Source organism: Canis lupus, chromosome 24 (genome assembly GCF_011100685.1).
Source record: "Canis lupus familiaris isolate Mischka breed German Shepherd chromosome 24, alternate assembly UU_Cfam_GSD_1.0, whole genome shotgun sequence".
Classification (NCBI taxonomy): Eukaryota; Metazoa; Chordata; class Mammalia; order Carnivora; family Canidae; genus Canis; species Canis lupus.
This window is the reverse complement of record NC_049245.1, coordinates 20630248-20644923: the sequence shown is the minus strand read 5'-3', so window position 1 is coordinate 20644923 and position 14676 is coordinate 20630248. Positions and strand designations below refer to the sequence as shown.

At 52.4% G+C, this 14676-nt stretch overlaps 1 protein-coding gene across 6 annotated transcripts; it reads right to left on the bottom strand.

Moving 5' to 3' along the window:
- Positions 1-282: 282 nt before the first annotated feature.
- On the bottom strand, positions 283-13676 carry SLC52A3 (solute carrier family 52 member 3). Of its 6 annotated transcripts, XM_038571879.1 has the most exons (7): positions 13593-13653; positions 12979-13045; positions 11141-11206; positions 6045-6656; positions 4065-4570; positions 2327-2450; positions 283-1845 (listed from the first exon to the last, which is right to left on the bottom strand). In XM_038571879.1, exons 4-7 carry the CDS (start codon positions 6609-6611, stop codon positions 1633-1635), a joined length of 1410 nt encoding a protein of 469 aa, XP_038427807.1. In that variant the 5' UTR covers positions 6612-6656; positions 11141-11206; positions 12979-13045; positions 13593-13653; the 3' UTR covers positions 283-1632. The 6 variants fall into 6 exon arrangements, with proteins under 6 accessions (XP_038427807.1, XP_038427808.1, XP_038427812.1 ...); XM_038571880.1 differs by lacking the exon at positions 12979-13045 and having other exon boundaries at positions 13593-13655; XM_038571884.1 differs by lacking the exon at positions 11141-11206 and having other exon boundaries at positions 13593-13626.
- Between the last annotated feature and the right edge of the window lie 1000 nt (positions 13677-14676).

Here is a 14676-nt window from a genome sequence, read left to right as displayed (position 1 = left end):
CATTTACCGACCGTCTGTGATGTGCACCACAATCTGGTTTAATGTGTATTCAGTAATAAAAGTTTTCTTTTTCTTCTACTTTTGTGGAGAGGTTTTCTGTTTTTTTTGTTTTTTTTGTTTTACATTTTATCTCCAGTACCTTCAAATGTCTTTCTACGAGGGCTGGTTGCATAAATTTGGTACCTCCAAGCAATGAAATACTGTGTGGTCATGATCAAGAACCAGAGCCCTCTCTCCATTTTCAGTGTTGAGCGAAAATAAAGGTACAAAGTAGTCTGAAACTTTTTCTGGAAAAAGACTCTATATTTGTATTTGCATAATCTCTGCAAGTGTGAACAAGAAACTAATAAAAGTACTGTGTGTGTGCATGTGGGTGTGTTTGTTGAGAGGAACTGAGCAGATGGGGGGCAGGAGGAAAGGAATTTTTTTTGCTGAACATCATTTTATATTTTCTGATTTCTGGAACATGTGACTACATTATCTATTCAAAATAAATGAAAAGGAGGGCTGGTGGCAAGCAAACAAACCACCAAAGAAAAGAAGTCCCAGAACCAGACATTCTCTAAGCACTTGATTCTGTTCATTTCTGAGCTTAGCCTTGACCTTAGAACTGAAAATTGATTATATTGATCTTAGGTTCATGTTAGACATTTTTATGGGATGGCTGATATTAATGTAAGAGCAGGGAATGTCCATCTAAAAAAAAAAGTAAAAAAGAGAACAAAATAATAGGTAGCAGATGCACTTCTCCCCAGACTTCCCAGGATTTCCAGGGTCTGGTTCCCTCGCTTGGTGAGTGGGGGAGGAACTGGACTCACTTCTAGAGGTTTGGTGTTGTTCCTCCCCCTATCATCTCTCTGCTAGGAGGTCACCCACTTTCCAAGGAGCAGAACCTCATGGGTCAGGAGGGGTGACAGGAAAGGGTGTGTGGGGTCCAGCGTCCATCTATCTTGGGAACTGAGGAGTCAAGACGCCCAGGATTCCACCCTTCGCCATCGATCTTGTAGAAGCTCCTCTGCGAGGAGAGTGAGAAAAAGGTTACAGGGCAGGGGTCGTCTCTGAGCCACCCTGGCCACTTCTAGGTTGTGTAGACTGTCCCTTTTGTCATTTCTGTTGGGCATCAGATTGGGAAATGGCCCAAGAGGGCTTGCTACATGCTGGGCGCTTCTCACCTTTGTCCCTGTGCTAAACCTATGAGGTAGGTGCTATTTATCACAATCCCCATTTTAGGAAACCGAGGTACAGAGAAATAAGTGACTTCTCCGAGGTCACACAGCCTGTGAGGGCTAGCTCACGCTCTCAGCAGTTTCCCTTCTGACGCCCCTGAGCCTGCCTCCAGCTGGGTGCTGCAAACCTGCTCTCTCTAAAGAGCCCACAGAAGTTCTGAAATGGAATTGCGGGCGCTGTGACGCGGCATGGGGTGGGGCTGCGCTTTGCCGGCCCAGGTCCCACGGGAGGCCTTGCGCGGCTCTCCGCAGTCCTAGAGGCGCGTTGACGGGGATGCCCAGGTCCTAAGCCTCTGCCTCCCAGCTCTCCGCCGCCTGCCCTGTGACCCCGGGCACGTGCCCTGCCCGGGTTTCCAGGTGTCAGTCACGGGAGCGGGTCGGGCCTGGTGCTAGGCCGCCGGGCGTCCTAGGCAGAGCACTGCAGGCTGCAGAGGTCGGCGGACGAGAAGAGCCGCAGCACGTTGACCAGCGGGAACATGAGCAGAGCTCCGAGCAGGGAGCCCAGCTGCACCGCCGCCCCGCACCACAAGAGGGCGCTGCGGCTGCGGTCGCGCAGGATCACGCCCAGCATCACCTTGACGTAGCTCAGACAGCCGATGAACAGCACCCACGAAGCCACCTGCGGGTGCGGGGCGGCAGAGATGCGGCGTGAAGGGGCCTTTGGGGCGAGCCCCGGGGGGAAGGGTGCTTGTAGGGTGACCTAACTGGGCTAAGAGAACCCCATGGAATAACCTTGAAGTTCAATAGAGTCTTTGGGGGTGACACCCTAGGGCTACGGGGGCCCCGGTGAGTTGACACACACCTCTAGGGCAAAGGAGAGCCCAATGACTCCCTTGAGCGAGTCAAGGGCATCTGGGAGGCCAGGGCTGAGGTACACATGGCAAGAAGAATGTGGCATTCAGGGGAGAGGCTGGACTGTCACCTTGGACCAGCCACCTCAACTTCCCAAGCCTCTATTCCCAAATGAGCAGCAGTCCTCCCCCTGCCCAACCCTATCTGGGACTTCCTTCTGGAGCAAACACAAAGACTTTGGTGGGTAGAAAGGGCCTTGGCTAGCTGAGGGGTAAGGAGGGAGGCGTCTTCCCAGGCCAGATACTTACAATGAGGACCTCTCCACCCCAGTGGCCCTGCATGAGGGGGCAGGGGCTCATCACAGCCATGGCCATGTTGTAGGCTCCAAAGCCAGTCCCGAGCACTGTGAGGACCCCCAGGAATGGCAGAGACCTAGGACAGAGTAGAAGAGTGAATGTAGGAGTTGAGAAACCTGACCTCTGCCTCCCCCGCCCTGGATGCTGTGTAGAATGGTCAGCATCTCTAGGGTTAGGGGTTAGATCCATGTGGAAACTTCTAGGCCACCTGGCTCAAGTGGGTCAGCAAGGTTCCTAAGACTAGTCTAGGTCACTCTGAGCATTTGTGGCAGGAGAAACGGAATGGACTCCGTGCTACTGGCACCTGGTTCAGATCCTATTTCCTATTTAAGCTGCAGCTGCTCCCTAAGCCTGCTTCCTCACCTGTGCAATGAGCCTTGCCGGGATGTCAGAACCTGTAGGGCCTGCTCCTGGGCCCCACCCAGTGTTTCGTCTGCTGCCATTTCCTCCTGCAACCTTCCCAACCTCAGCCAGGAAGCTGAGCTGACTAGGAGGTGGCTTTGAGGCTGGCATTGGCACTGCAGGATGTGCTGTGCAACCTCAGTTGACCCCTTCCCTTCTGGTGTCATCTATAGCGTGGGGTCTACAGGATCTAGGGGCCCTGATGGCTGGCCTGGACACATTCCATGGGTGGCCTTCCACGTAGGTTCTATGTGACAACTGAGGATACTGTCCTTCATTTGGGGTTGTCACCCTGTGGCCTCCCTGTGCACGCTCTTCAGAAGACCATGACTGGTCTGTGGTCTTGGGTGGGAGAGGAGGGCCTGCCCCTGCCTCTAAGGACTCTTTATGCTCCAGGATTCTTGGAGTCCCTGGCTTCTAGACTGGATGTTTCTAACAGTCTGGGTGCCTCATATCCCACAGATCTCTGGCCTCTGTTTCTGCTTCCAGAAATGTCCAGCCTCCTTCCCCAGTTTCAAGCCCTAACAGAGAAAACTCAGCTTTCTGACAATGCTACATTTTCTGTCTAACTCTCCTAGTCTCATTCTCCCTCTTTCCTGGGCTGGGGGAGGGGATATGAGCATGTCAGAGGGGACCATGAGGGCAGGTGGGGGCAGAGTCGTGGCTGGGACATTGTAGGTTCTAAGGTCTCATGACTCCAAAGTCTGTGTTTCTCCTCCCAGGGTCTGAGCCCCTGCAGCAGAGCCACTTAGGTTGTGTACTAAAATTTGAAATCTCAGGTCTCAATCTAGGCTGGCTCAATCTGCATCTTATCAATTTGCCTAGCCACTCTTCCAGAACTGCAGCTGTAAAGGAGCCGGCATGAGCTGGAGACAGGAGCACAGGGCTGAAATCCTGGGAAAGAGACCAGGGGATTCGACCCTTTCAGCTCCTGCTTGCTCATTCCTCCTCAAGGGCCAGTGGCTGGTCAACACTTACACTGGACCTGCCTTGCACAGGTACTGCTCTAAAGTCTTTACAGAATTAGCTCATTTGATGCTCCCAGCAACCCCAAGAAGTAGAACTATTATTATCATCCCCATTTTCCAGATGAGCATCCCCAAGGCACAAAGAGGTGAAGTGATTTGTTCAGTACCACCTCGCTAGGAAGTGGCCAAGTTGGGCTTTGAATCCCGGGGCCCTAGAATCCACTTTCTATAAGTGCAACCTGAGAGTTGGGGTTTGGAATTCTGACTTCTAGAATGAAGTGGATCCCAATAAGAGTTCCCCAGGCCCAGCTGGGGCAGACCTGTGAGGCAGAAACATGGAGAGGAAGCAGGCAAGAGGGTTGGCCATGGAGCTGAGGGTGGCCGATAGATGGTAGGCAACAGGCCCGTAGGACAGGCAGGAGTAGGTCTGCACGGAGGGCAGCACGCCGTTGGTGAGCCCATTCACAAAGGCCACCAGGATGTAGATGAAGGCCAGGTATGCTGGGTGGTCGGAGGCTGTTTTCTCCTCTGGATGCCCCTGGATCTTGCTGCTAAGCCTTGGACCTGGGGGGCCCAGGTCTTCCCCTTCCCGTGGCCGGATGGAGTGGAGTGTGACCTGGGAGGTGAGGAGGTCTTCTATGGAAGATTCCCTGGGCCTGGGCTGACGCTGGAGGAGAAAGAAAGCAGTGAGGCAGCAGGCCATCATGAAGGAGAGCAGGAGGAAGAAGACCAGGGGCGAGAAGTTGGCCGGGAGGTAGCGGCTTTCCAGATGGACCGCGGAACGCGTCGTCTCCATAAGATCAGACACGAAGGTACTGCTGGCTCCCTGGGAAAGAACAAAACAAGGCTCGGTCAGATCCTCTGGGGATGTCGGGACACAGGTAACAACAGTATTAATGATCATATACAATAAATAGCATGCATTGTTAATAAGTGAGGGATGAGCAGCAGACACAGGACATTACTCAGGTGATAATAAATGCTCATGTGGGCTGATGGCTCACTGGGCACCAGCACTTTGTGTCAGCTCGTGCATGCCTCCTCGCAGCCCTGTGCACTGGGCACCACTACCCCCAGTTTTGGAGGGTTTCGAGGTATCAGGATGGTTCTGAACCTGAAGGTCCTGGGGAGTATGTGGCAAGGCCAGTCCACTTGCTTCTTTCAGGCTTAGAAGTTCTACCTTTTCCCACGCTACTGCCCTCCAGGGCTGGCAGCCACAGATATAGTCAGAGGAGGGGCAGCCCCACCCAAAGCTGCCTGTGTGGACATGGCCTGGTGTGGCCAAATCTCTTCTCAGGAGATCCCATACACTTGAAATTTCAAAACATTTAATTGTCTTCAACTAATTCAAACACTGAAAGTGGTGTGCTGGCAGGGTATGGTAGCCCAGGGCCCCTGGTTCACACCCGCTGTTGGACTACTGTAGTTTGGACAATGCCAGGTGTTACGTGAAGGGTCTGCCAATACCCACTGGAAATAAGTTGGACATTTTAACAGCACTAGGCATTGAAACAATGTCTAAAGTCTAAAGTTCTGGGGATCCCTGGGTAGCTCAGCAGTTTGGCGCCTGCCTTTGGCCCAGGGCGTGATGCTGGAGTCCCAGGATCGAGTCCCGCATCGAGCTCCCGGCATGGAGCTGGTTTCTCCCTCCTCCTGTGTCTCTGGCTCTCTCTCTCTATGTCTATCATAAATAAATAAATAAATAAATAAATAAATAAATAAATAAATAAATCTTTAAAAAAAAAAAAGTCTACAGTTCTTAGCCCTGGCAGTACATTAGCATCACCTGAGGATTTTTGAATAAATACAAGCTCACCATCCCTATTTTGCAGCTTGGAGATGCGAAAAGCTCTGAAAGTTAGGATTTTTTTCATGCCTCAGTTGGTGGCAATACTTGAATGCAGGTAGTTTATTTATAGTCTTCATCAGCCCACTGGGCACGAATGCCCCCCGGGCTGTAGGTGGTGGTGTTACTGTGTGAGACTGCTAGGTCTCAGGTGTTATTACAGACCGAGACAGGTGTTTCTAAAATCTGAAACTCCAGATTCCAACACACTTCTGACCTCAAGGATCTCAGAGAAGCCTCCCCCACACCCCCTACCGAGAGTCTTATTTCATTGTTTTGGATGGGGTGGGCCTCCCCTCCCCTACTGTGTTTCAGTAGCTCCCCCAGGTAGGTGATCTGAAGTGAGGCTAGGTCAAGAACACCCGTCTACCCAACAGCTGGGAAACACAAGCCCTCTGCGTGGTCTTCCCTGGGACCAAGCACGAAGCTCTGTAGCGGGTCATGCTCCAGGTACCTGTGGGAAGACCGTCTTCCTGGTGGTCTCAGGGCTTGGGGTGGTGTCTGATGGCTGAGTGACATTGACACAGGTGGTGAGACCCGAGCCCTGGGCAAGAGCCACCAGGGCAGGCAGGAGGCCGCTGAGTCCCTCGCCCACAAAGAAGGTGGTGAGGTAGTGGGCGGGCAGACGGCTCATGAAAGGCAGGAAGGTGACAGATGAGGTACAGTCCACCAGGGCCAGGAAGAAGGTGAGGACCATGAAGGCAATGCTGTGGTGGCCGTCCAGCACCCAGGAGGTGACATTCCAGAGGAAGGCGAAGAGGGTACAGGCGAGGGTGCCCACACCCAGCACAGTAAAGATGATGGGCACCTCCGAAAGGCAGCTGGGCTGGAAGTGATGGAGCAGGGTGACCAGGAGGGGGCCGATGTTGGCCAGCTGGATGACCACAGTGAGGTAGGAGGGAAGATACCACCCCTCGGGCAGCTCCGTCACCAGCAGGGGCAGCTCTACCCAGATCCCATTGATGGCAACCCAGGAGCCCATCCCAAAGGTGCAGACCAGCAGGTGTATCAGGAAGGCCATGGTGACGTCTGCCCTGTGCCGAAGGCCTCTACCTCTCAGATCAACCTGCAGTGGGGCCGATGGAGAAAAATACCAGGTGAGCAATGTCACGGTCACCATCTGTCAAAAGACTATGCTGTGGTGCCCAGGTTTTCCCTGATCTTTCCCCTTCTCATGAGCAAACTGGCTTTTTATTATAGGAAAACACAGACAAACTCTTTTATGACTAACTCTTCCAGAGGGGAAAGTTTTCCTAACCATGGCTTGTAATTCCAGAGACCACCAAAGAAAAGTCTGACACATTTAACCGCATAAATATGAAAACACACAAAAGTAATCAAATAACAAAGCACCTTCTTCCAAAAAAAAAAAAAAAAAAAGGAGAAATACCAACAGTTGAGATCAAAAGATGACAATCTGGGGGAAAATATTTGCAATGTAAATCAGAGACAAAGGGGTCATTTTCTTCTTACGTAAAGGATTTGTAGAAATTCAGAACAAGAAGACCGAATAGAAGAGTGGGCAAAGGATGTGCACAGTTCAGATTCAAAGGTACAAATAAGCCTTTTATTTTTTTAAGATTTTAATTATTTATTCATGAGAGACACAGAGAGAGAGAGAGGCAGAGACACAGGCAGAGGGAGAAGCAGGCTCCATGCAGGGAACCCGGTGTGGGACTCAATCCCCAGACCCTGGGATCACGCCCGAGCCAAAGGCAGATGCTCAACCACTGAGCCACTCGGGCCTCCCAACACATAAGCTTTAAACATACAAAAAGGTCTGGGTTTGGGGATCCCTGGGTGGCTCAGTGGTTTAGCGCCTGCCTTTGGCCCAGGGCGCGATCCTGGAGTCCTGGGATCGAATCCCACGTCGGGCTCCTGGTGTGGAGCCTGCTTCTCCTTCCTCCTCTGTGTCTGCCTCTCTCTCTCTCTCTCTCTCTGTGTCTATCATGAATAAAAAAAAAAAAAGATCTGGGTTTGTACCCAGCTCTGCCACTTGCTAAGCAGGGTGACCTTGGGCAAGTGACTTTGCCTCTCTGTGCCTCATTTTCCTCATCTGCAAATAGAGGATGAGAGGAGTCTTGACTTTATGGTTTGTAGTGAGATGCAAATATGTTAAAGAGTTAATGTTTTTTGGTGGGGGGGGGCACCTGGGTGGCTCAGTGGTGATATAAGCACCATTTTGGACTCACTGTGATATAAGAACCATTTTGGAGAGAAATGTTGATGAGGCCAATTACCTCATTTTTACAGATGGGAAATAGGGCGAGCCTGGGGAGGCGGGATTTGGAGCAGGTCCTCTTGTGGCAGGTGGCCTCCTGAGCCCCCACCTCCACCCCGCGGTCTGATCTCTCAGTCTTGCCCAGTTCACATGGCCGTCTAACTTCTTTCTCTTTTAGAAGCTGCGGCAGCGTCCCTGTGGCTACGCCTCACCTGGGAAAGTCCCCACACCTCAGAGGCTCCTTCCCTGGTTCCCACACACAGAACTGACTCTCAGCCCCAGAAGAACTCCCTTCTTCCTCCCTCCATTGAGCAGAGTGAGGTCTGACCTGCTTTCTGCCCTGCTGCACCACCTTCTGTCTAGAGACCTTAGGCAGGTGGCTTAAGCTCTGGTCTCTCAGCTGTGAGGCCTGCCTGCCTAATGGCCGGGGACAGGTGTGGCTCTGGGCAAGCCGAGAGAACCCACGGAAGGAAGCTCCAGGCAGTTGGCATGTGGAGAGGACCTTTAGCTCAGGCCAGTTGTGCGCCATGCGCAGCTCCTCGGCTGCTCACTCCCACCTGAGACCAGGATGTGGTACAGAACAGATAAAATCCCACTAAAAAAAGAGCTGCCCTGAACCTGCTCAGGCAGCATTCTGGTGACATGATAAGGAAGGACGAGAAGGTAGAGGTTGAATGATATTCCAAGGCAGAGGCTGCTAGCTGCTTCCCATTACTCACTCTTCCCTTCTTCCTTAGTTGTCACAGAGACCAGATTTTGGGCTGGGCAAATGGCCACCAAGCTTTATGAGTCCATTTCCTGGCCTCCCTTGCAGTGGGGCATGGCCATCCGATCAAGGTAGGCCAAGGAGGTTGTGAAGTCTTAAAGGTGAGGGAGTGGACCTTCCTGCCCTTCCTCCATCCTGCTGTCTGGAACTCAGGTGTGATGGCCGGAACTCTGGTGGTTGTTTTGTGCTAAGAGGGATGGTGTGGGGGCTAGAGGGAGATTAGGGAGATTGGCTTTGTGGCACAGAGCTGCTGTACTGGTCCAGTTCTGCCTGGCACTGAACTCTTGTTTGTTCGGTGTTGTTGACATAGTAAATGAGCTTCTCTCTTGTTTAAACTACTCATTTTATATACAGCAAAACAGTGGCCAAGTGTACAGAGGTAGACATTCAAAGATATAGAGGGACTGGTTATAGTAGCCAAAAGCTAATGAGTACATTTATCTCCTTTACTCTTAATGTCCTAATTCAGAAATCCAGGTCCTACCCCAAATGGGATTTGATCTAAAACCAAAATCAGTTAGGATTAGCTGTTGAAATACACCATAAAGAGGCACTGAAAGGTTAAGAGTGGGATCCCTGGGTGGCACAGCGGTTTAGCGCCTGCCTTTGGCCCAGGGCGTGATCCTGGAGACCCGGGATCGAATCCCATGTCGGGCTCCCGGTGCATGGAGCCTGCTTCTCCCTCTGCCTGTGTCTCTGCCTCTCTCTCTCTCTGTGACTATCATAAATAAATAAAAATTAAAAAAAAAAGAAAGGTTAAGAGTAGACTTGTCTTCCAGAGAAATGCAAAGAGATGGAGGGAGGGACAGACGGAGAGAGAAAATGAGAGGGGGAAGAAGAGAGGGGAGGGGTAGAGGGAAGGGGAGGGAGGGGAGAGAGGGGAGAGAGAACAAAGAGCTCTCAATATGGGATTTGATGCTGAAAGTATAAATTAAGTCATTTCATATCGTCATTGATAGACATCTATACACGGATAGTCATGTTGATAGATACTGCAGTCCTCAGTGGAGTTGAATGGATGTCTGTATTCTGAATAACATTCCCCCACAGCCCCAGACATGCGGGAAGGAAGGGACAACAGCACAGTCCATGGTAGGGCAGTGACTCAGTGCTCTAGGCCTTGATGACAGGAAGTAAAGTAAAATAAACAAGGATATAGAGGAGGCAATAAATGATATTTCTAATAAGGAGGAATAAGTAAATAATGAAAGGGAGGAGGTGGATTTGCTGAAGATGGTTACTTTTATCATCTGAAAAGCTATTAAAATAATGAGAGTTCAGCCAGATGTCCAGTTATACATTTACAAATATGTAGTTTTCCTGCATAGAACCAGAAAATAAGACTTACTAGGGTAGTCATTTGGGCAAAAAGCTGGATCTCTGTTTTACTTCTTACCCCCCATCCTTGAAAAAAGAATCCCAGCTGGATCAAATGTTTAGCTATTTTTTTAATTAATTAAGAAAATAATAGGGGATCCCTGGGTGGCTCAGTGGTTTAGCGCCTGCCTTTGGCCCAGGGCGCGATCCTGGAGTCCCGGGATCAAGTCCCACGTCGGGCTCCCTGCATGGAGCCTGCTTCTCCCTCCTCCTGTGTCTCTGCCTCTCTCTCTCTCAGAGATATATATATATCATATATATATATATATCATAAAATAAATAAATAAATCTTAAAAAAAAGAATAAAAATGCCGCCCCCCCCCCAAACATATAGGTAGAAGGAATTGCTTGTGCAAATGTCCTGGGGCAGGAATGAGCCTAGACCAGTGTGGCTGGAGCAGTGGGCCTGATGGGGAGATAAGGGCAGATGGGCAGGTAGTCTGAGTTTCCTTTGTGTGCAATAGGTTCAATGCACCAAAAGGCTAAATCTCCACACCCCACAGAGCTGAGCTGTCTGGTTCTGATGCAGGCACCACCATGGCTGTGAAATTTGAGGGAAGTGATTGGGCTCTGTGAGTCTCTTCCCTGGGCTGGAAAACAGTCATGATGGTGGGATGGCCCAGCACCACCCATCTTCCCTGTGGCTTCCCTGCCCTGGCCTGCTTCCAGGCAGCCACACCAAATGCCCTATGCTCCTGGACCTGGGAGACACAATGACCCCATTGAGGGGTACGCAGCCATCGATGACAAAGAGGGGAGGTGTCCTAGGCAGAGGGAACTGCATGTGCAGAGCTTGGTGGCTTCAGAGCACTAAGGAGTAGCTCAGAATGAGTATGGTGGGAATATTTTTATAAAGTATGTATCTCTTTTCTCTTTTCCCTATAGTGACTTTGCAATTTTTGTCCATTCATTCGACTAGTGTTTATTGGGCACTTGCTGTGTGCTCGACAATAATTTTTGCTCTTGGGAAAGTGTGAGAAGTCACTAAGTGAAATAAAAAACAGAAACCTAGAACAAGTCAGTGGTGATAAGGGCTGTGGGAGGGAAGCAAAGTTGGGAGGAGCAGGTGATCGTAAATGGGGTTGTCAGAGGGAATGTGAAGGAAGTATGGGAGTGAACCAGGCCAGGGGAGAGTAGTGCAGGGGGAGGAAACAGCAAGTGCAAAGGCCCGGGGGTGGCACCTCACCTGCCATGTCCCAGAAACAGGTCTTGGTGTTGGAAGGCCAACCCAGAGGCCAGTGTGGCTGCAGCCCTGCAAGCAGAGGAGGTGGGGGGTTGGGGGTTGGGAGATGGGCAGGTCACATAGGGCCCTCTAGGCAAGAGTTTGGGTATTTTCTGAGCCCAAATCTCCATTCCTGGGCAGAAGGAGGACCAGCTCTAATTGGGTTTTAACAGAATCACACTGGTTGTTATGGGGAGAGTAATGGGGGGCCAGGGCAGAAGTAGGAGTGGAACCTATTAATCCATTAGGGAGCTGGTATAGTAATTCAGGCAAAAAACATAGTAATGCTAACAATGCCAAGAATTCTAAGGGTAGCTACCATTTATTACTGGTCAAGCACTTGACACACAATATCCATCAGATCCTCCCAATCATCCCCGGGTAGGCAGTATGAGGATCTCCATTTTATAAATGAGTTAAGGGGGCTCAGAAAAGTGATTTGCTCAAGGTCACCCAGCTGGTCATCTGGGAGCTGGGATTTGAACCTAGGCACAGCTGACTGTGGACCCAGCCTGAGCAGAGCCCAGGAGGGAGGGGATTATGAAGAGGTGGCAGGGGCCAGGTGGAGCAGGATCCCCTTCCACTCACCTCCAGCCTCCCCAACACGTGGGTTGGGAAGGGGAGAAATGGGGTGCTGGCCTAGGAGAACCTGAGAGAGATTTCAAGACTTTTCTGCTTCCTGGGCCCCACCAGCGACAGTGGGAGACCAGAAACCTAGGCTCTGGAGGAGACACTTAGGACTTAGTCCGCTCTATGGCAGATGGGCACCCACACGATGCCAGGACAGCCCCTGGCAAAGGTGTCTCTTTCCTTCGAAATCTTGTATCGAAAGCTGAGAGTCCCTGGCCCAAGGCAGTGGGGGTAGGAGGCCAGTGTGCCCTCAGTGTGTGGCTGAGTCACCTCCTGCCCCACTCCTGCCCCACCAGGACCATTGGAGCCCGAGCAGCCTCCACTCCTGGCACTTGTGCCTCTCTTTGCTTTGTTCTCGCACAATATTATCGAGCATCAGCCCACTTTTGGAGGTTTATCTGTGTCTTATCTTCTAAGTGCTGACCTCTCCCACTGGAGTATAATCTCCATGTGAGCAGAGCCCTCTCTTCCAGTGTCCAGGTGGCCACCTGGTTTACAAAGGGCTGGGCCTCCAATCGAGCCTGCCTCGGCCATGCAGCTTGAGTTGGCCAGGGCAGCCTGGACAGTGCCAGCCGGCAGGGTGGGCACTGTTTACACTCGATCCTGGACAAGGGTCTGAGTCAGTGTTGGCCTAGAGTCCTCTGTGAATCCTCCAGGTCCTCTCCCTCCTACTCCAGCCTGGGACCTGGGGCCTGGCCCGGGCCGAGGGACCTGGCCCGCCCTCATGGGGATGGTGGGGAGGTTGTCCAGATGGAGGCAGGATGGCTTTGAGTAGACGGAGGAAGAAGAGAGAGACCAAAGCCAGAAGCCAGAATGGGCAGAAAGAGGGACAGAGGCAAGGTAAAAGGAGGAGATGGGACAGAGAGGGCAGGGGCAGGAGGGGAGGAGGTGGATAGAGGAGCAGCTGGGAGTGTTGGAACCCTGGCACCAGCTCGGCCATGGCCCTCACCTAACTGCTCACATCCATTCATCTCTTACCTTTCATCACCTCAGAGTCCCCCGCCTCCTCCAACTCCACCTTCCCATCTCACAAATGTGGGGAAATGGAGGCCCAGAGATGAGGCAGTGCTTGCCCACACTGTGTCCCTCCCCCGCCCCGCCCCCCACCTCAGGTGGTGGTGGTCATCCAGGCCTGTGCTCAGTGGCTGTGTGTCCTCAGGCCAGCCGCTCACCCTCTCTGGGTCTTGCTTTCTCCATCCAAGAAAGGGTGTGGGGATGCCCCTGTCTTGTTGGGCTTGGCTGATAGGGAGGAAGCAAGGAGATAATGGGAGCCCCAGGCTGGCTGGCAAGGGACTTGACGTTCCCTTCCTCCTCCTCCCTCCCTCTCAGGCCCTGGAAGGGCTGTAGGCCTCCCACGAGGCTGACCTTGCCCTTGCCGAAGCAGCCTCCCCTCAACTCCCATCCCCACTCCCGGCCCCCGTGCCAGGCTGGTGAGGCTCCGGCCCAACCTGGCAGGAGCTGCCCTCTAGACTTCCCAGCGGCGTGGAGATACAGCTGGCCAGAGGTCAGTGGGGGACCCGTCTTCTAACCCAGGGAGGAGGGGGCTGAAGTCCACCCTGCCAGCCCCAACCTGACCACAGAGGAGGAAGCTCTTCTTCCCTTCTAACCCTCTGGCTTCAGCCCAGGAGTCCAAAACCAGGGGAAAAAACCCCACAGGCCCGCCGCTGTCCCCAGACAAGTACCCCCCACCCCCCACCGACCCCCGATGCCCAGTGCCAGCCGGCCCCTGGTATCTGCAGCTGACTCACAGGCCTGAGCCTCCGGCAAGGCGGCAAGGCGAGCTTACCTGCAGGTCCCGGTCCCAAGTGGCTCTGCCTGGGAGGGGCCCAGGCTGCCGGGTTAGTATTAACCTGCCTGGCCCCGCCCTGTGGAGGGGGAGGCAGGGAGAGGCAGGGGAGGGTGGGCGGGGCTGCCAGTGGCAGGCAGAGCCTACTGTGTGTCTGCAGGCCGCCCAGCCGCCCCATCCCCCGGATCCTGATGATAAACAGTAACAGGACGGGCTCACGTTGTCAGTGAGCGCTTCCTTGCATACTTCTTAGGAGGGTTGGCCCCTAAGAAGACAGAAGACCTGCCCGGGCTGCTCTAGCCTGACCCCAGGGCCACCATAACTCCTTCTACACAGTAACAGGGCTCTCCAGAACAAAAACTCTTGGTTCAAATGCTGGAGCTGAAGCAAGTCACTTGGAAGTGGAGGGTATTAATAGCATCCTTCTTGTGGGGCAGAAATCCTAATAGCCAGTGTGTGCCAAGCTGACTCTGTACCAGGCACTGAGCTTGACACGCATTAATACATTTACTTTTCACCATAACCTTTTGGGGTGTGGGGCGTGGGGGAGAGATGCTATTACAATCCCATTTTACAGATTAGGAAAACAGAGGCCCAGAGAAGTCAAGAGTCTTGGCCCAGGTGGTCTCTGATGTCCACTGATGAATACTGCTCGGACAAAAAGCGATAGTTCATATCTGATTAAATATTTCCGGAATCCTAGACAGTAAGCAAATATTTAGTTCCCGCGTTACAGATGGGGAAATTGAGACTCACAGAGGTCAGGTGACTTGCTGGAGGTGCCCTAGCTGGGAAATGCAGGGTCAGATTCGAGGCTGACTCCTACTGGCGCTCACACAGGGCCTGGCGCCTGGTAAATGCCCATTGCAGATTGACTTCTCCTGAGAATTCCGGCCGGCTTTTTGTTTGCCTTATTCTCTGAGATATTCATTTGCTTGATAAGCAATCACTCTCCAGGCAGATGCTTGGGATGAGAGGTGAGCAGACCACGGAGGAGGACCCCAGGCCCCTCTCTCAGCTGTCAGGGGCTAAGGGGCACTTTGGGTTATGGGAACCTAGGAATGTGCTCCCTAGGAGAGCCTCC